The sequence below is a fragment of the Lampetra fluviatilis genome, chromosome 9 (genome assembly GCF_964198595.1).
Source record: "Lampetra fluviatilis chromosome 9, kcLamFluv1.1, whole genome shotgun sequence".
Lineage (NCBI taxonomy): Eukaryota > Metazoa > Chordata > Hyperoartia > Petromyzontiformes > Petromyzontidae > Lampetra > Lampetra fluviatilis.
Genome location: NC_136283.1, coordinates 11,072,365 through 11,093,135, shown reverse-complemented (window position 1 = coordinate 11,093,135; position 20,771 = coordinate 11,072,365). Strand labels below are relative to the sequence as shown.

General features: G+C 50.6%; 1 protein-coding gene across 1 annotated transcript in view; it reads right to left on the bottom strand.

Moving 5' to 3' along the window:
• The window catches only part of LOC144934195 (paired box protein Pax-2-A-like), a 79,667-nt gene that overhangs the window by 8,796 nt on the left and 50,100 nt on the right, over positions 1–20,771 (bottom strand). The window contains exon 6 of the mRNA XM_078859774.1: positions 15,239–15,451. Coding sequence (XP_078715900.1) covers positions 15,239–15,451 — 213 coding nt within the window. The remainder of the gene's footprint in view (positions 1–15,238; positions 15,452–20,771) is intronic.

The following is a 20,771-nucleotide window of genomic DNA, read 5'->3' as shown; positions in this document are numbered from 1 at the left end:
AACGCGCAGCCCAGGTGGCGCGAACGCTTTGGCGCGGTGGCCGTGTCTCAACGCTGCAATTACTCGGTCGTCAGGCACGGCCGCCGCGGCAGCAACTGATTGAATCGCTCGACTTACGCTCAGAAGCTTGCCAATTCAAATCGAGTCGACAGGGACTGGCTCCTGCCATGGGAATGTGGAATTTCTACAACTGGATGAGCACCTGCCCCCGTTGCTCATTGTCACGGGGACTTAGTAGTTACATTCGCCTTTGCAAAGTCGTTCTCGCGACGCGTCACCGCCATCCAAACGCGGAATTTCCACCACCGCTGCAAGGTCCGGCAACAGATACCGGGGCTGCTGTCGCTGCTATCGCTGGAGCAGGCCAAACTCGTCCGTTCGTGGCATTTCGACTCCCGACTCGGGACGCTGAGCACGGCTCCGTTTTGCGGAGAGGGGCCCCTTCACGTGCGTGCGCGGTAATCGGTGTCCCGCCGCACCTGCTGTGCTCGAAACACGCGTCTCCGCACTCCGAACAAGTCCCCCCACATTTCTTTCAGATCCCAGACGACAATCAGACACCCCCCCCCCCGCCACACTCCCACCCAGCAAATAGCACGACGATTTTCACACGCAATCACCCCCACGCCTCTTCGCGTCGGAGGGGGGAGGGGGAGTTGGCGCCCGTGTGAACAGGTCAAGTTAGGGTCAGAGGGCATTCCTACTCGGACGAGCCTGGGGTGGAACTCATCCCTGCTCGGGACAATTCCACATTCCTATGGCAGGCGGCAGTAGGACAGCCACTACTGACTACCCATTAAGTAACTTCTCACAGAGTGGCATTCGTTGTATTCGCCCCAGAGGAATGATAAGACTGAGTCGACCATCTGCTGTGATGCGTGCTCACGATTGTGAAGCAGGCTGCCCGCCACGTCTGTGCTCTATCGAGACCGATGAATCGCATCGTGGATGCGAGTGTCCATCAACAAAACGCGTGTTTTCAAAACACGCCAACCTCGTGCCACCGCACCGCCGGTCACCATCTCGACATGAAAGGAAAGGGGCCAGATCATCCCCGTGCTCTAATGATGAGCACTGGGGCAGTGCTGATCTGCAGTGATGTTCATAACCAAGTGATGGGAATTACACATGCATGTGGCAGTCACCATTCCATCCGTAAAACAAGATCCAGGCGGTGCTAGCTTTACCAAGCATGTAAAACAATGGGCTGAGTTGACGACCCATGACTAAGGATTTGAACTTTGAACTTAACACGGGATTTATGTTACATTACTTCCAGCACCTTGAGTTATGAGCAACCAGAGACCGACCATTTTTCAAAAGTCACCCACCAGCACCGGTCATTGGGGGACAGGCCGTTCTTTTGCACGTACGCACGAATGTACTCTATTTTGAACTTCTTTCGCACCGTACGTCGCCAGCCGTGCTAATCGAAGGACAACCGGGTTCAATTAAGATGCAGCCTGGGAGTTGAACCTAGCAGCTGCGCACTAGAGGATCGGTGCTCTTAAACAGGAACCCAAATAAGTGTAACATGTGAGGGCAGCGACAGCACAGTGGTGAGCGCACTGCCCTGTGAACCCGGCGATCAGAACTTTGATTCCCGGCGCCACATCAGTGCCGAGTGATGCCTGAACTGGTTCTGGCCACAGCCCACCTCCACCAACCCGCGACTGAGCAGCGTCGTGAAGCATGGTCAAAAACACCCTCGCGACTGAATGGAAATTAAATCGCGGGTAATCAACTTGTAGCAATTTGATCACGCGCGAAAAAAACAAAGACATTTTTCCTGACCACGTATGAGGAGGTGGCATATGGCCTCGTAAACAACGGAGACACGCTTAACTGTGTAAAGCAACATTCCTCTCGTAAAATAGCTTGTTCAAGCAAAGGTTAACCAAACAGACACACTCTCCAGATTCGGCCCCCAGGGTCCAATCGAGACACCATATGTCATCACTTTCCCAAACACCTCGCATCTCCTTCCTGCCCAACTTGCGTCCCAAACTCCACCCCCCGCCCTCCCCCACACTTTGTTATTTTCACTTAATCCACTTAGTTTGTTTCTCAAAGACTGTGCGCACTTTGGGGCAACGTTTCTGCCTCGTGTTTTATAAATTTTAAAACAATCTCGATTTAAAGCTTTCGTGACTGCAGGGATTCATCTTCTTGGTTCTTTCGGTAAAGTCACGTAGAAGGGAAATAATAAAATAATGAAAATAAAACATGATAAAATAATTATCACGACGTTTCGGCCACAATGCAAGCAGACCTGTTCTTCACCTGAGGATGGCTGCTTGCGTTGTGGCCGAAACGTCGTGAGAATTATTTTATTATGTTTTATTTTTTTTATTTTATTATTTCCCTTCTACGTGACTTTACCAAAAGAACCAAGAAGATGAATCGTTCAAGAGCTAAGCAGATGTAATTATTGTGGGGCTTCAATCTGATATGTACTTTACATGAATTCGTGCTGTGTTATTTTATTTTTCGAGAAAGTAAAACAGTTACTGCAAGTTTAAATTGTACGTCCGCGTGATTTTATATCAAACGGAAGGAATTTGACGAATCGTCACAATTCAAGTTCGTGAATAGATTCAGGAATAGATTTTTATTATTATTATTAATATTGTTATTGTAGTGAATTTTAACACCTTTTCTGGTTGCAGCGCTGACACCGTCCCATTAAAGACGACACAGATAAGACAAAGACGTATCTATTGCAGCATAAAAAATGTATACACGTATTATGAGCTTAAGAAACATGAAAATTGGATTAATCGATGCATCGTTATACCGCTGGCAGTAATCATATTTTTTTTGGCTTCCAAAAAGTTAAAATTTTACCTAATAACTTCCAATAATAACTAACTTATCTACATAGCCTAACCCAAAGACAAATATGGGTCATTGCATTGGCTATGAACACCTACAATTTAAGTTAACTAACTTCCAAATACTTCCAAATAATCATGGCAAAGCCAAAGTGTCTCCCTGCTCAAACGACCATGGGGTGGTGTTCACTTCCCGTGGCAGGCCTTAGCTAGTGATGGTTATTCCAGATTCTGATGGCAGGGAAGAGTCTTACCGAAGGAAAATTGGACGTCAATCACCGACTCCGTTCTGCCTGGCAGTCTCCAGAAAAACATAAATGCATGCTCGTGATTTCCTGTGCTTAAGGGAAGATAAAAACCCACGTTACTTGAAGGCCGATTGTAGCTACCAGCTTAAATAAGGGGGGCCGTTTAGGTGAAACTCACTGGGTGTGCTTCAGTTTCTCAGAGAAGCTGAGAGACGCACGGGGCAGAGGGCATGGGCATGGCCCAGCGTCACAAAAACGGGGCAAAGGGAAACTCGCGATTGGCAACGTGAACAAGTTTCTTTCTTTAAAGATATCAATAAACGGTGGCAAATTAACGAATCGGATTTCGGGGATCCTCCTTTGTTTTCCTTCCCCACGGGCAGACGGACGGGACCGGCACGGAACTCAAGTCGAGGCACATCAAGTCCCTAATGCACGGCAGGGTCGCGGCATCAAATGAAAGCCCCGCTGCCTTTCCCCTCCCTCCCCCCGCGCGCGCGCGTGCGCCGGGCCGCTGCTGTCTGTTGCCACAGGTGTGGATTTAGTGTAATCGTGAGGGCTCTCTCTCTCCGCTCGAGAAAAAAAAAACACGCACACATCAGCCTACTCCACGGTTCTACAGTGAAAGGCATCACTGTCAGCACGGTTAAAGGCAATTGCTGAATTTGACTCCGCTTTGTGTTGTGCCTTTTGTGTCCATCAAAGCGGCTTACCTGTTTTATTATTTAGTGTCGGGGGCATTTTATGTCAAAACCTACAGGATACGTGTCGTTAAAAATCCTGTACCCCTCCCATAGGGAATTTTTAAACAAGGGGCATAGCGAGGATAAACAACCCATTACGTGATCGAGAATGAATCAAAACACTCGCCTACGGAGCTTGTGAACATTTCATTTTTTTATAAAGTATTTCAGGGATTTGGCTTTGTAGAACCCGACTGAATGTGGACTAAGTTCAATTCCTGGTCAAAAAGGCATGTATAATCCTTGGGAATGTCTTCAATGCAACACTACTTCAGGGCATCCATCAGTAGAAATAATGATAATACAGTTGTGATTAAAACATAATATACGTTGCATGCTCGACATTGTTTTGAAAAAAATATTTAAAAGTAAAACATCATTTGTACCTCACACCCCACCTACTGGGCTCGCCTAGATTCCTGACCAGAAATGGGCCCTCTCTCCTTCCCTGGGCCAGGTATTAGGCCGCAGGGGCTCATCGGAGAGCAGTGAGACCTTGAGTATCCCTCGCAAAGGAGATTTGTGACCAACTGCATAAAACACTAGATTTTAAGCTTTCGTGACTGCAAGGATTCATATTCTTAGGTTTTTTCGGTAAAGTCACGTAGGTAAAAAATTATAATTAATTAAAGTAAAATTAATATTTTTATTTTATTTTACTTTTATTAATTTAAATTTTTTACCTACGTGACTTTACCGAAAAAACCTAAGAATATGCATTAAACACCTTAGATCACATTTTCCCTAAGTTTCAGTTGAAACGGTGCTGTGATTTAATCGCTTGCCTCACCCTTTGAAGGTTGTGCGGTCATATATATCCTGGTGCAGGGCCAATACAGACTCTTCAGCATTTTGTACCGCTCTGTGAGAAATCAACGTTGATCATCCATGGAAATGTGGAATTTCCTCATGAGGAATAGAGATGCCCCGTTGCTCACTTGAGCAAGGAGGCACATTACCTTCCCACTGTTTATAAATGTATGTAATAATATTCATGCGCGAGTGTATTAGAGTATTTTCTTGCCACGTCGCGTGCCAAAAGTACACGGTGAGAATTCCTGGCATTCTGCACTGCAACTGTATCCATACTTATTTTCTAGTTTAATTTTTAAATCCAAATTTCAACTACCCGTACAACAACATGGACGTTACTCCCTCTTCAATCGCCCGTCTGTTAGCACCAACGCTGACCTCTCCACTCTTCCAAAGTGGTTCATGTAATCCAAAAAAAAACCCCGTCCAGCACAGAGACAACAGAAGGTAATGGAAACAAAACGGAGAACGGAAAAAAGACGCGTGCGAAACTTTCAGAGAGGTGTGAGTCAGAGCCGTTGGTGGAACAATATAATCTACACACGCAGGCCGTGGCGTTTCGAGGTGAATACTCTCACTGACAGTTTCTGTCTGGCACACCAGGAGATTTGGCAGTAAGGTGCAGAAATGTGTTGCCATAATAGATGTTTTACCTCTTGATCTAGAGATTGCACTCAAGAAAATGAAAAAACATCATAGACAATTTTTTTCTCTCCCCATTTTAGTTTCAGTCAAAGTGTCTCCTTGCTTAAATGAGCCCGCGCCGATGCTCATCTCTGCTGGCGGTCCTGAGCCAGTGGTGGAAATTCCACATTCCCACGGCGGGGGTACAGGCTCTCCCTAGGACAACCCCGCTGTTGACTTCCTCCAAACTTTTTATTATCGTGCCCAGAGGGATGATCGGTTGATTTGTCCTCTGATGTGAATTCGAACTCACTTCTTTACGACTGTGCTCCAACGACTGCCATACCGAGCCAGATTAACTTTAGTTTTACAGTGAATTTGATTAAAGTACTCTACCCAGCCGAAAGTTCACTTTTAAACAACAACATATTTTGTACGCTTGAAATTTTTTTTGTATTTTAGAACCTTTGAACACATCATTTGTTCCCATAACATGGCATACACACACAGATTTCATTAATCTAGAGGTCCCCCCACCCCCCATCTCTAGCCTGGAGGCTGCTATTCTCCACATCTGTACACCTAGGCCAGAGGAGGCTCAGGAGTTGGGCTCACACTGAGGCCCGCCACTGTGCAGGAGAGTGCGGCTCCGCAAGGCTCCGCAAGGCTCCCGCAAGGCTCCGCAAGGCTCCGCAAGGCTCCCGCAAGGCTCCGCAAGGCTCCGCACGTGCGGAGAGCACGGGGCGAAAAGCACCGCGGCAGAACCTCTGGCCTCTCATCCTGTCGTTAGCGAAATAACTTCGCTGATCCCTTGATTGTGTGTTTCTGTGAAAGAAATGAAATCGCCTCTAATCCCTAATACCTGCCCGTCAGTCTGTCCTCTGACTTAATACCCCGTTCTCTTCTCGGGCCACAACAGATCCCACCCACCCCTCCGCTCGCTACAGGGTCAAGGGGGGACCGGGCGAGAAGGAGGGTGGGTGGATAAGGGGGCTGGCACGGTGCTCCCTGGTGGGAGGTGAGCCCGTGCCCTCTCACGACCAGGAGTACATGAGGCAATGCTGGCACCGCACCTGGGCAGGAACCTCCTATTATTATCAGCTAACACCGGCCACAACCATGAGCCGATGTGCACCATTGTTCTTTTTTAGCCCCGCTCCCGAGGACCATCATCAGGCCATCCCCCTGGCTACCCCATTCAGACAAGCCCTCCACCTCCCCCCCCTTGACTTGTATTTAAGGGCTTGTCTCTTGGATTTTTCCTCACTTAATACAGCAAATTCAGCTGTGACGGTCCCACCTGATGACGGAGACTTGCGTTGCCTCCGAAACGTCGTGATTTATTATTTTATTTCTATTATTATTTCTATTATTTATTATTCATTTAATTTTTTCCCTACGTGACTTTACCGAAAAAACCTAAGAGCATGAACCTCCTATCCCGCTGCGGCCGAGTGTCGCACCCCAGGAGGATATGTCATCACCGGGTGAAAATCTAGGCCAGGTGAAAACGTAATGTTTAAAGGTTTTAGAGTTTAGTGTAAATGCAGATCGGTGTGGGCTTTGGCTACAATCGAATTGTTTTTTGCACGTTTTGACGTCTATTTGTTAAACACGACCGGGTGAGACGAGTGATGTCAGTTATTTAATAAATCTCGTTGTCGTTGTCGTAGTCACGGCTGTCTCTGGGGTCGGATAAAATCAGGACTGCCCTGTTCGACAAGAGTCCTCGCCCGCCATCGGTTGCGGCTTGCTCGCTCGCTTGCGACGAAGCGATGAGCCCACTCACAACATCACGCGGGACACGACAAACAGAGGCCATCGTTGATGTTGGAGTCAATCTGTGACGGGAATTAACACATCCTCGCAGAGACCTGGCAATCATTGTAACCTCACGTCTGCCTGGTGCTCCTTTAGACTCTCTATAGGGCCGCTCATTATCACCCCAGTGCTGATGCTCACCATGTACTCATTTAACCTAGGGGAGGCCCAAGACCGGTTCAGATATCAGATATCACGTGCCACTGTTTTTAGCCGTGTTACGGGAATCGAACGCAGGTTGTCAGCTTTTATTTTTGTTGCACGGTGCATTGGCTATTGCATCACCGCTCCCCGTACACATGCACTCACACGCGTGCCTAGGCGCATGCGTGCACACCTACACAGCCTCACCGCACGGCCACAATTACCCTTACTCTCCATCGCCCACCACCTCCACTCCTCTTCCTGTAACTCTCTCGTCCCACTCAGTCTGTGGTGTCTCGCAACACACCCAGCCACAAGCATGGAGGGGCTTTTTCCCCGAATACCTGTTTGTACGTATTGGCAGCTGACTTAAAGTAAACGGCCCCCACGATGGCAATGTGTAATTTACACCAACTGCCTCAAGGATGCCAACAGAAATGAGTGTGACCCAAATTCGTTTGAGACAATTAGAATTTGACTTGGCCGCTCGCTGACGATAAGCATGGCAGTGTTGACCGATGATGCCTTATGACGATGATGGCATGGCGGGTGATGATGACAGCATATTGTCATTGGTTACCCAGGTAGGTGATGATCATGATGATAATGTTGTTAGATTGGGATGACATCAGACCAAGATTGTAATTTGTCAGCAGAGTGCAACATGTAATGATGATGATGTTAATGAGGCCATCATCCAGCAGTGGATTACGACGACAACGATGATGATGCCGAGGGTGATGACGGGTACAACCGCCTAAAATCACTTCCTAATCGCTCTTTGCTGACGCTTGACGTTTCAACAGACGCAAGCACATCTAAATCAAAGCTTACATCTTTAAACAACAACAACAACAACAACAAAAACCCACAATGAGAATTGTGTTTCAAGCAGCAACGTCTATAAAATTATAATCGATACAAAACAACGGCAATAACGCTAACTTAATTCCATCTCGAGAAACGGGGCCACTCTTTTAAGTGCCCCTACTCGGAACACAATCAAGGGGGCAGCAAATTGGTTTGTGCCACTTCAAAGTGAGCTCACGGGGCCCTTATCACGTGACCCTTTCATCCCACACACACACACGCGCGCGCTCTGCCTTTCTTACGCGTTTAATAAGTCACAGGGCGATCGCGAAAAGATCACCATTTAAAGACAATAAGTTACCCGACGAATAATAGATTTATGGCCTGGGCAGGAAATTGTTGATTTAATGAGCTTTGGCTGCACACTGTTCTATTTTTCTCCGCCCGGAGTTGCCCGGCAACATCACGGCAACAGGCGGCCGTAAAATGTTTGTGGTAATTAGTTTTTCTCTCTCTCTCTCCCTCCCTCTTGGGCAGGGTAGAAAAAAAAATGGTTGGAACCATTGCGCAAGCTGCTCCGTGACACGACGTAGATTTGCAATGAAATGCAGCGGCAAGTTTTTGTTTGTTTCAGATAAAATCTCGCGAGGGCGTGCGTGCGTTCTTTGACATGGATTCTGGTTCAACCGGTTGGCTTTGCAAAGCTTTCTTCTTTTGCATAAAGTCAATTTCCCAATACAGTAGTTTACAAGAATTTCTTATCAACGTTCAATCCGCGAGATTTGCATAACATATGGGTTATTTTCATTGCCTCTTAAATAAAAACCGCAACTTAAGAAATGCATTTCCTCTTACATCTAAAAATAATGACTTAAAGCTTGGGTCTTTCGGTAAAGTCACGTAGATAGTTTTTTTTTTGCGTGATGACGATCGCTTGTGTTGTTGTCGAAACGTCTTAGTTTTTTGTTATTGTCTTTGAACCTATCTACGTCACTTTACCGAAAGACCCAAACAATATCTAAAAGCAATATTGGCTTTCTTGTAAACGGACACAGCGCACCTAAAGATTGTCTTGCATCGTACAATGTTTTTTTATTTGCTTAATAAAAAGTTAGGATACTGTAAAGATCGGCCTTTTATTCAAGTCATTGTTGTACTATGGCCTTCCCACGCCACGTCGGCCAGCAGGGTCGTCTGAACATACTTCACCATTCTGGTCAGCGGAGGAGGGTCCACTGGGGCCGGGTCAGATAGCGCTCGTCACTGGTGTTCGCCATGGACAGGCATCGAACTTAGATGACCAACTCCATGGATGCCTCCGTGCACTAACCACTGCGCCACGACTTCGCGCAATTTGCTTAATACGTTGCGATTAATGAGTAATGTTATTAATTTCAGTATAACATTGCACAGCCTAGTCATTGAATTTTATGTTTAGTTATTGTTTAAAAATAGACTTCACGTAAAGTCATTCATTTACCGAGCCCGAGGTCTCGATCCTCCTCTTCATGAGTGTTCCTGCATCGGGGGAAGTTTGGCCAAAAAAACATCCCATCACTAAATCTCCTCGCAGTACACAATAAAAAAACACCTACGGCAACCTATTTGCTGTACACTACTCCCCTCCTGAGTCAGCAACGTAGGGCGATGTTGTCCAGAGATCGAGTCACTGCTTCACCACCTTCAGATTGTTTTCTTCCTAAGATTGCTGAGATAATGCTTTTCCTTCCAAACTCTCCCCCCCGCCCCCCCTTTGACGCTCGAGTTAAACAGCTGTTCTGTTTAACTAGAGCGGCGACGACTTTCCATTGTTGTCTGTCGACACAAAAGGGGCGATTTTACGAAACACTTTAACAAGCTGCTGGCCCGCCGCCTTGGCGCGCTCGGGGGTCTCACGCTGCTCGAGGAAGTGCGGAGCTGCGGGGCTGAGGTTGTGGGTTGTGAGGTTGTGGGTTATGAGGTTGTGGGGCTGTGGGTTGTGAGGTTGTGAGGCTGTGAGACTGTGGGGCTGTGAGGCTGTGGGTTGTGAGGTTGTGGGGCTGTGGGTTGTGAGGTTGTGAGGCTGTGAGACTGTGGGGCTGTGAGGCTGTGGGTTGTGGGGCTGTGAGGTTGTGGGGCTGTGGGTTGTGGGTTGTGGGGCTGTGAGGCTGTGGGGCTGTGGGTTGTGGGTTGTGAGGTTGTGGGGCTGTGGGTTGTGGGCTGTGGGTTGTGAGGTTGTGAGGTTGTGGGGCTGTGGGTTGTGAGGTTGTGAGGCTGTGAGACTGTGGGGCTGTGAGGCTGTGGGTTGTGGGGCTGTGAGGTTGTGGGGCTGTGGGTTGTGGGTTGTGGGGCTGTGAGGCTGTGGGGCTGTGGGTTGTGGGTTGTGGGGCTGTGGGTTGTGGGCTGTGGGTTGTGAGGTTGTGGGTTGTGAGGTTGTGGGGCTGTGGGTTGTGAGGTTGTGAGGCTGTGAGGCTGTGAGACTGTGGGGCTGTGGGTTGTGGGGCTGTGAGGTTGTGGGGCTGTGGGTTGTGGGTTGTGAGGTTGTGGGGCTGTGGGTTGTGGGTTGTGAGGTTGTGGGGCTGTGGGTTGTGGGTTGTGGGGCTGTGGGTTGTGGGTTGTGGGGCTGTGAGGCTGTGGGGCTGTGGGTTGTGGGTTGTGAGGTTGTGGGGCTGTGCGTTGTGGGCTGTGGGTTGTGAGGTTGTGGGTTGTGAGGTTGTGGGGCTGTGGGTTGTGAGGTTGTGAGGCTGTGAGGCTGTGAGACTGTGGGGCTGTGGGTTGTGGGGCTGTGAGGTTGTGGGGCTGTGGGTTGTGGGGCTGTGAGGCTGTGGGGCTGTGGGTTGTGGGTTGTGAGGTTGTGGGGCTGTGGGTTGTGGGGCTGTGAGGTTGTGAGGTTGTGGGGCTGTGGGTTGTGAGGTTGTGAGGCTGTGAGACTGTGGGGCTGTGAGGCTGTGGGTTGTGGGGCTGTGAGGTTGTGGGGCTGTGGGTTGTGGGTTGTGGGGCTGTGAGGCTGTGGGGCTGTGGGTTGTGGGTTGTGAGGTTGTGGGGCTGTGGGTTGTGGGCTGTGGGTTGTGAGGTTGTGAGGCTGTGAGGCTGTGAGACTGTGGGGCTGTGGGTTGTGGGGCTGTGAGGTTGTGGGGCTGTGGGTTGTGGGTTGTGAGGTTGTGGGGCTGTGGGTTGTGGGCTGTGGGTTGTGAGGTTGTGGGTTGTGAGGTTGTGGGGCTGTGGGTTGTGGGGCTGTGAGGTTGTGGGGCTGTGGGTTGTGGGGCTGTGAGGCTGTGGGGCTGTGGGTTGTGGGTTGTGAGGTTGTGGGGCTGTGGGTTGTGGGGCTGTGGGTTGTGGGTTGTGAGGTTGTGGGGCTGTGGGTTGTGGGGCTGTGGGTTGTGGGTTGTGAGGTTGTGAGGCTGTGGGTTGTGAGTTGTGAGATTGTGAGGCTGTGAGGCTGTGGGGCTGTGGGGTTGTGGGTTGTGAGGCTGTGAGGCTGTGAGGTTGTGAGGCTGTGAGGCTGTGGGTTGTGAGGCTGTGGGTTGTGAGGCTGTGGGTTGTGAGGTTGTGAGGCTGTGGGTTGTGAGGCTGTGGGCTGTGAGGCTGTGGGTTGTGAGGCTGTGAGGCTGTGGGTTGTGAGGCTGTGGGTTGTGAGGCTGTGGGTTGTGAGGTTGTGAGGCTGTGGGTTGTGAGGCTGTGGGTTGTGAGGCTGTGGGTTGTGAGGCTGTGAGGCTGTGGGTTGTGAGGCTGTGGGCTGTGAGGCTGTGGGTTGTGAGGTTGTGAGGCTGTGGGTTGTGAGGCTGTGAGGCTGTGGGTTGTGAGGCTGTGGGTTGTGAGGCTGTGGGTTGTGAGGTTGTGAGGCTGTGGGTTGTGAGGCTGTGGGTTGTGAGGCTGTGAGGTTGTGAGGCTGTGAGGCTGTGAGGCTGTGGGTTGTGAGGTTGTGAGGCTGTGGGTTGTGGGGCTTTGGGGCTGTTCTCGCACGTGCGCAACACAAAAGGCGAATCGTTGTGCGCGCGATTGGCAGCGTACGGTGCGAAAGAAGTTCAACACTGTGCCGTGCATACGTGGGAGGAGGGGGGGGTGCTCGTTTTATTGCGGTCGCATCTCATGTAAAGATGCAAGTTTGTTTTTTCTTGATTCACGTCTGCTGCCGCCGCCGCTGCTGCTACTTCTGTGTGCGTTTGATGGATTCAATTGACACCCCAGCCCCACGTGGGCTGCGAGAGTCTGCAGCAGTAACTACGATGCCGTAAAACGAATCGATGATTGCATCGAAATCGCGACCACGAATCGAGAAGATTGATGGGATCACTCGTCAGGGGGTGAATGGTTACTCCCGCCGTGTCGGGCAACTGCTTTTAACATGCCTTGTGTCTGCATGTACATCTCCTGGCATCCCTCCCCCCCCACTGACATCTACCCACACACGCTGCTGCTGCTGCTGTACCCTACATCGCCCAGCCTGTGCGATGCGAAGGCAGAGTAAAGGAGAGTGCAAATTGGCCGAAGTCAGCTGAACGCAGCGTAGTGCCAACGCGAGTGGCTGCCAAGAAAGTCAAAATCAGAGAGGTTGCTCGTCTCCGTCCATGGCCCTGAGTCAGTGGTGGAAATTCCACGTTCCTGTGGCAGGGGGCCTCTGTCCACGTAGCAGAGCCGTTACTGACGCACCGAAATCTTGTACCTATTTTATTGACCGTGGAGGGATGAAATTTGAACTGGTAGAATTTGGGATTGTGAGTTTGTGCTCTAACCACGGTACCACTCGAACAGACATGAGCAAACTTAATTTGGAGCTTTCGTGACTGCAGGAATTACTCTTTGGTTCTTTCGGTAAAGTCACGTATAAAAAGAAAATAATAAATTAAATACTAGCATACGACGTTTCGATTGCAACACAAGCAATCATCATCAGGTATAAATGAAATAGAAACACAAATCTCGTATACTTAGAAATGTAATGTAATACAACAGTTTCTATTTCATTTATACCTGATGATTATTGCTTGTGTTGCAATCGAAACGTCGTATGCTAGTATTTAATTTATTATTTTCTTTTGATACGTGACTTTACCGAAACAACCAAAGCGTAAGACATGAGCAAGTTAACTTGAGGGCGTAACTATTATGTGTTATGAGTGCTATCATTTACTACCATTTACTTTGTATCCTGCACCAAAACGCTCAACACTAGGAACCAACTTTTTAAATATTCCATCAGTTCCCCAAGTATGTTACAACACACAGTTGGCCTAAATCCAACATTTTTTTTTTTAAAACATGGGCCTCTTTCTAAAACAACAACATTGAAACAAAAAAAAACAATGAAACCGCCCGCGCTTCAAACTGCCAGGTCAGCCGATTTGAATGTCACAATAAAAGAAAAAAGAGGGTAGGCGCCCGCTGATCGTTCGAGCACGGAACTCAGCCTGGCTCCCGCAAAGAAAGCACCGCCTCTTCGCAGGCTGACATCCCGTGCGTCCCACCTGCGCTCGCTTTGATGTCGTGGGATTTCTTCCCGTCATTGTCTCCCGACCGCGTCGCTACAAAGCGCCTCGGCTAAGACGCTCCGATCCCCGCTCGAAGGGGGAACGTGATTGTTCGCGCCTCCGTCATCGTGATGCCTCCGTCATCGTGACGTCACGCATTCCGGCCACCGCTATCGGTGGGGGGGGGGGGCAGGACCCTTGTTTTTCCCCCCCGTCCGGGTTAATGTGCGTCGCACAAACCTGATCATTTCACGCTCCAACAATTCCCCCAATTTTATTCCGCTACCCCCTTCAGGTTTTTGCTTTCCCACAAAGCGGCAGAGCCCGCTCGGGCGCGAGCGACTTGTTCTCGCCCGGTATGTGGAGATCATCACCTCGAGCTGTCCCACACAGGTTTGGTGGGTCAGAACGCTCGTCTGCCAATTGGAGCCCTCCCGAGTTCAAACCCCAGCCGAGGGTCAACGCAGCCCATCGCTCTCTCGTCATCCCTTCACTGTCGTTAAATCGGCCCCGGCTTGTGGGAAGCATACGACAGTTGTTCCACGAACATACTTGCCCCTGCCATGGGAATGTGCGATTCCCGCCGCTGCTGACGTTGGGGCCTTTGAACAGCAACTGACGATTGACCCCACGGTTGAGCACATTCATAAGCACTGTCAAGTGGGAACGACTTCAGTTCCCAGTCAGGGGTTCAACTCATCTCTCCCCCGGGGTGGATCGCACGATCGTCGTCGCGTGGGGACACTCAAAGCGGGGCGTCCGGTGGGGCGACTGGCTGCCGCCATAGGAATGTGGAATTTTCACTCCCGACTCACGGCCGCCCACGCAAATGAGCGCCGCGCAATCCTCGCGTGGGCTCGACGTGGATACGCGCACGTCCACCGGAAGACCGCATTTCTCCCGGGTCTCCCTTGCTTAAGAGGCACAATGCATTCTCTCACGTTGTCATTAGTGGGGCATTCCCATTGACTGATTGACCGATTAAATGAATGATTGATTGAAATTTTTAAAAATGATTGATTGATCGTGGATCTCTCCCGCCCCCCACCTCTACCAACGAGTGCACGGATAAAACAATACGACCCGTGTTGGGAAAACAGTGCGTTTGAATGCAGTCGTAAATCGTCACATTGAAGGAGGAGGGAGAGAGTAGAAGTGTTAGGCCTGGGCGTGAACAGAGGAACTGACTCCGAGAAGGGAGCTCCAGGCCCAGGAAGAAGCAGCGACATTCCATCGAGCAAAGCCTCGCTGGAGGATCGAACAGGAGGCCTTGGTTGTTGGAGTAGAGGGCAAGGGGAGTTAGAGCGACGAGGGGGGAGAGGTGGAGTGGGCTGAGTCCATGGAGGATCTCGAAGATGGTGAGAGAATGTGAGAGACAACAATAGAGAGAAAGGGACAGAGAGAGATATGCAGGGCTAGAGAGACACTCATAGACGAAGCCAGAGAGACACGGGTGTAGGCAGCGACAGTGACGGGGAAAGATAGACGGTGACGAGAAGACGTATACGCAGACGGAAAGAGACAAAGCGAGAGAGAGAGATAATCTGGACCCTAGGCCAGTGTGAGACAACAAGATCGTCCACTCCAAGACAACCAACAACCGCGAGGTTTTCGGCCACTCATGGCGAGACGTGAGACGTCAGCTTTGAACAGAAGCATGGAGCCCGGAGGAAGAAGAGGCGGAAAGACGGAGCTTGCCACGCCGGCGCGGAACGGCAGCCGGCGCGGAGCGTGGCGGCGCGTGGCGCCCGTACCTGGCACGAAGGCCTGCGCCGGCGCGTACTGCCCGTAGGCCGTCGCGTGGTGCGTAAAGGCACTAACGGAGCCCGGGCACGGGTCCGTGGCGTGGCCCGGGTGGATGGGCTGCAGGTCGGCCAGCGCGTGGCCCGCTAGCGCGGAGGGGGAGTGGCTAGCTAGGCTGCCCTCCATCGCCTTCTGTTTGAGGCTGATGGGGGATGGCCGTTGGTCTAGGGACAGAGCGGGGCGGGGAGGCGGGGGGGGGAGACACAAGCACAGCGACATGCACACGGCCGTGAGTACGCGCATGCAGGGGCGGGGAGCGGCAGCCATGCACAATGCGACGACACGACGATGGAGCATCGCGAACCGAAATGAAGCGTCAATGACCGTGGCGGTGGCGAGTTGCCTACAGCCGACCGGGCCTGCTCACAGCAAATGAATAATAGACAGACAAAACGTCGGTGCCTCGACGCTAACTGGCATTTCTGTTTTGTCCGTTAACTGATGGGCCTTGTGGAGCGGTGTTTTCCCAATAGCGTTTGTTTCAAAAAGCGACAAACCCAGGGTAGGTTTTCACTCTCTCTAAATCTCATCGGCAGAGTGCGTTTTACCCTTTCTGGCAATAAAACAGCGGGTGTTCAGATGTTCAAACACCAAATAGAAACCTTTTGCAAGGAATCAAGTCTGCATTAACCACACGCGCTTGCGATGAACATGGAAACAAAACATGTTCTGATGATATATGGCATTGTCTTTGAAACTGATTGGCCTACACCAGACAGGCTTCTTTAGGGCCTAGTCTCACCAGTGTCAGACCAGAGAACGCCAAAAGGCGGACAGTACAAACACAGGTGTTTTTTGGGTTAGACCACGTAACTATTTACGCGTAACTATTTACGCGTAACTATTTACGTGATCTAACCCTAACAAAAATAACCTGTATTATGGATGATATTGGTCGCAAAAGCCTACGTGTTTAGCAGTACAAGGACAATGCACCATCAGAGCATTTATAGCTCGGGGTGAGCAGCTACAAAATGGGACTCGTTTCAGAGTTTCATGAAAACGATGCTGGGAAGCGCCGGTCCTGAAGGCCCACACAGCCCGACGGAGAAAACGCCCGAGCTGACGTTGCGCGGAGAAACGCACAATTGTCTGATGCGTTTTGTCACCGCCTGTGAACGTAGGTGATGGCGCGTAATGGGTTCTATCAGCCGGGCCGTGAGTGCCGCCTATCGCGGCCAGGACAAAAACGTGGGGATCAAATGAGGGCCGCGCTGTGGGTGTGGGAACAGTGGAGAGACTTGGCCCTGCCATGGGAATGGGGAGAAAATAATTTTGTATTTCTCTTCGGTATGGAACTCGTTAGGGTTCATTATGGAATCTCAGTGCATTGGCTGCATTGTTTTGAGAGAGAGAAAACACATTTCCCTGAGTAGATGGTTACATTGTGTGAAATACTGAGGCATTCCATTGCTCGAGTGTTGAAAGTTTCCCGTACAGTGAAATTCAGAGAGGTCCAGTATCACAATTACAATCTGTGTGTTTATTGCCTAAAAATATATATTCCCAAATGACACACCAAAAATATATATAGGACTAAATGGGTCATATTTGTATTTATATGTGTGTGTGTGTGCGTGAGCCGGGCGTGGTGCTGGCCACTAACAGCACTTGCCCCAAGAGTCTGTTAAAGGCTATGCGGGGAGATCTTTGTCGTTGATAGTGCACAAGTATATGTGCGGACGGTCTTTGGGCATTGGCATGTGTTTTTATGTGTGTGTGCATGTACTTGTGTGCGTGCGTAGTGGTGTGTTCGCGTGCGTCTATGCGCATGCGTGCGTGCGCTCCTGTGCGTGAAGTCTGTGCTGAACCCCGTAGGTCGCTCGCAGTGGAATGCCTCATTATTTAATTACACACTCGAAGCGGTGTCGCGAAAGCGTCCCGACGAAAGACGCACGCGGCGACCCGCACGTGATTTAAGCAGCACAATCGACGTGACGCCACACGCGTCCCACGTTGCAGTGGCTCAAGCGGGCAATACGGGGTGGGGGGAGGGGGTCACTAAACTACATAGCTCTTATTAAGACCTGGCCACAAATGAAAGCTCAACGAAGTGGCTCGTCACGTGGAAATTAAAAGCGGCCAAATTCTCTAAACGCACCTTCCTAAATATGGAGGGAAAAACCGGAGGACCTGGAGAAAATTCCACGCGACCACAGGTGGTCTGTCACTGGGTGGCTGGGAAAAGGCAGAGCTCCTGGGAACCAGCCACATGATATCATAACAATGAGAACCGCTTTATTGAAAGTCAACAGCGGTTGTCACATGTGGATGTCCTGGTTCCTGCCATAAGAATGTGGAATTATCACTACCGAGTCAGGGCCATCGATGGAAATGAGCACGTTTCCAAGCTTGTCTGAATCGAAGCACACTGCGGATTGACTCTGGCGAGCACGCACGCCTCTCGTCGCACATAAACAAATCTCATTTTGTAATTGTGTGTTTGGCTCGTTCACATTTCAAGTCTTTGATGATACTTTAAACAAACACGTGTGGAAGCGTGTGAATGCACAGCAAGGCATCGTTCATTTTAAGCAAATCCAATTCGGTTCAAGTTATTGTTATAACTGGCACAGATTGGATTCTTAAATAAACAAACCAACACAAATATAAACAAATAAAAACCACAATAAAAAGCAAAATGTGGCGCGGGTAGTTCTGCATTGCAAGCACACACATGGACAACAGCAGGCACACACGGGGACGTGAACAACAGCAATGGGCAGAAGACATCGCGACGACGTTTGGAGCCATCGCGTTGCCATCACTCGTCTACTGATCGTGCGCTGCACGGGAGCGCCGCGCGGCTCAACCGGGTGACGAACGTTCAGGGGAGGCATCTGAAAGGCCTGAGGTGTTCACAATGGCAACGTCGCAGCATGGAGCAGGCCCCGCTGAGATCCGGGGTTCAAACCCTGGGCTCAGACCTTGGTTCAAACCTGGGTTCAAACCCTGGATTCAGACCTCGGATTTAGACCTTGGTTCAAACCCTGGGGTCAAACCCTGGGGTCAAACCTGGGTTCAATCCCTGGATTCAGACCTTGGTTCAAACCTGGGTTCAAACTCTGGATTCAGATCTCGGATTTAGACCTTGGTTCAAACCCTGGGGTCAAACCGGGGTTCAAACCCTGGGCTCAAACCTTGGTTAAAACCTGGGTTCAAACCCTGGATTCAGACCTCGGATTTAGACCTTGGTTCAAACCCTGGGGTCAAACCCTGGGGTCAAACCTGGGTTCAATCCCTGGATTCAGACCTTGGTTCAAACCTGGGTTCAAACTCTGGATTCAGATCTCGGATTTAGACCTTGGTTCAAACCCTGGGGTCAAACCGGGGTTCAAACCCTGGGCTCAAACCTTGGTTAAAACCTGGGTTCAAACCCTGGATTCAGACCTCGGATGTAGACCCTGGATTCAGACCTTGGTTCAAACCCTGGGGTCAAACCCGGGTTCCAGCCACCCGTGATGAAACCGCGTTGTCAAGCCCAAAGGGGCGATGATCTTGGCCCGGTCATTATTACGTAACAAAAAATATTTATTTAATAACAGTGCACGCAGTAATTCGTGACGATGTACCGCTGCTGGACTTCAACAAAGCGATCGAGCAAGATGTAGAGGATGCTATACATGTCAGGCAAGGGGAGGGTAAAAGCAGCTTGTGAGTTCAGAATGGAGCGTGGCAGGAAAGCACTGTAAGTGTAATCAGGAAGGGCAGGTTGCCCAGGGCGGATGGGACAAGCGTGCAGAGTGAAGGAGCCGGAGGGCAGGTTAAGGGAACGGGCAGTGGAGTGGCACTCAGAGGTCGAAGGTCACGGGGGAGGCCTAAGCGCGATTGAGGTGGTGGTTGTGGTGGTGGTGAGACTGCGAGCATGGAACTTAACGGTCGAGATTCATATTTTGCAACAGTTGCAGAATCTGGCCAAATAGGCAAGAAGCAATGGTGACAGGACATGGCATCAGCATCAGTGGCCGTGATGACCTCGCAACATTGGGCAAGGGTGCACCGTCGTGTTGGTAGAACACTTGCCGGCGTGTTCTCCACGTTCAAGAGCTGTGCCCTCGTTGTAAACGTACTCCTTGAGTTTATTCGGCAAACACAGCTGCGCAGCTCCCAATCCCGCCGCTAAGATCCATTTGATGAAGAGAGCGTCCCGCCGCAAACGGTACTGAGCATGCGTTCCGACGGACGCAGAACGGTTCCACGTTTGGGTTGCTGCTCGCGTTTCCTTTCCGCTCCTCGTGTGAGTGGCGTCCGTGAGAAATGACAACGTAGCAGGGAGTGGCTTCCTCTAAGCCATCCGCGCTGCACCTCAAGAATTGTGAGCATATTCTTTGTCGGCATTACCGCCAATTATATTGTTTTCCCTTTGCACGAATAATGGCGTACAACTGCATTCGTCCAAAGCGCTTGACCCGTGATGGAAATGTCACGAGTTTCAATTCCAAGTCGGGGCTCTGCTCGGACCGCCACCTGCGGCGTCGACACTCAGCGCCGTGTAGTCGTCGTGAGAGGTCGACTGTGGTCATGCCACGGAGAGACGGTCTCCCACCATAGGAATGTGGAATTTCCATCATAGGCTCAGGGCTCTTTAACAGACGACGAATAACCATCCCATACCCGTTTGACCGCGGAGACATTTTGTCCTTCAATGTTGATATTTCACACAATGTCACGGTCGGCTTCCAATTCTCAACAAGCGAGGACCTTGGACAAACAAGAACTTTCCCTTCCCCGTCCTCTTTGAAACAAACCTCCCACGGCGGTCTTGTTGACCTCCCACACTCGACGCTCACAATTAAACACCCGAGGCCCCCGGGGAGGGGGGGGTGGCAGGGACGCATTCCCTACAACAACAGCCGCTGAAGCGTGGCTCCACGTGGCTCACCGCTTTCCAGCCGCGTCACCCTGAGTGGACTCTCCTGTAATCCAGCGAGCGGTGTCGAGCCTTTCCAGGACTCTGCCCGCTGACAAAAGGGCTACCGGAGCCTTGCGCTCTTTTCTCTCTCTCTCTCTGTTTAGGCCTTTCTTTACGATATTTTTCATCCACTCCACTCGGCCGAGAGCAAAGTGTATCTGCTGGTAAAACAGGGAGCCCTCGAAAAGTCCCCCGAGTGAGTCTCGAGTGGCCCCGCCACTAACAACAGAACGCTCGCGGGCGGGGAGAAAACTGGTGAGGTGTGGCGCACTCCACGTGCCAAAGATTAACCGGAGTGAAAATACAAAAGCAGGAGTGCGCGCGCTCCCCAAGATACATTGAGTGGAGCGACGGGCGGTCTGGGTGACGATGCACAGGGCCACTAAGCCTGCCCCCCCCCCACCCCCCCGCGCACGGATCGCTTCTGCAGCCGCCCGGTAATATCTGTGGGTCGTTAATCTCGTTTACGCGTTAACTGAAAAACATACGGAGATGAAAGCCCAACAAACCTGGAGGAAACTCTGAACGAGGAGCCAGAGAAATCCCACACTCGGCAGAGATCTGGCTCCCAG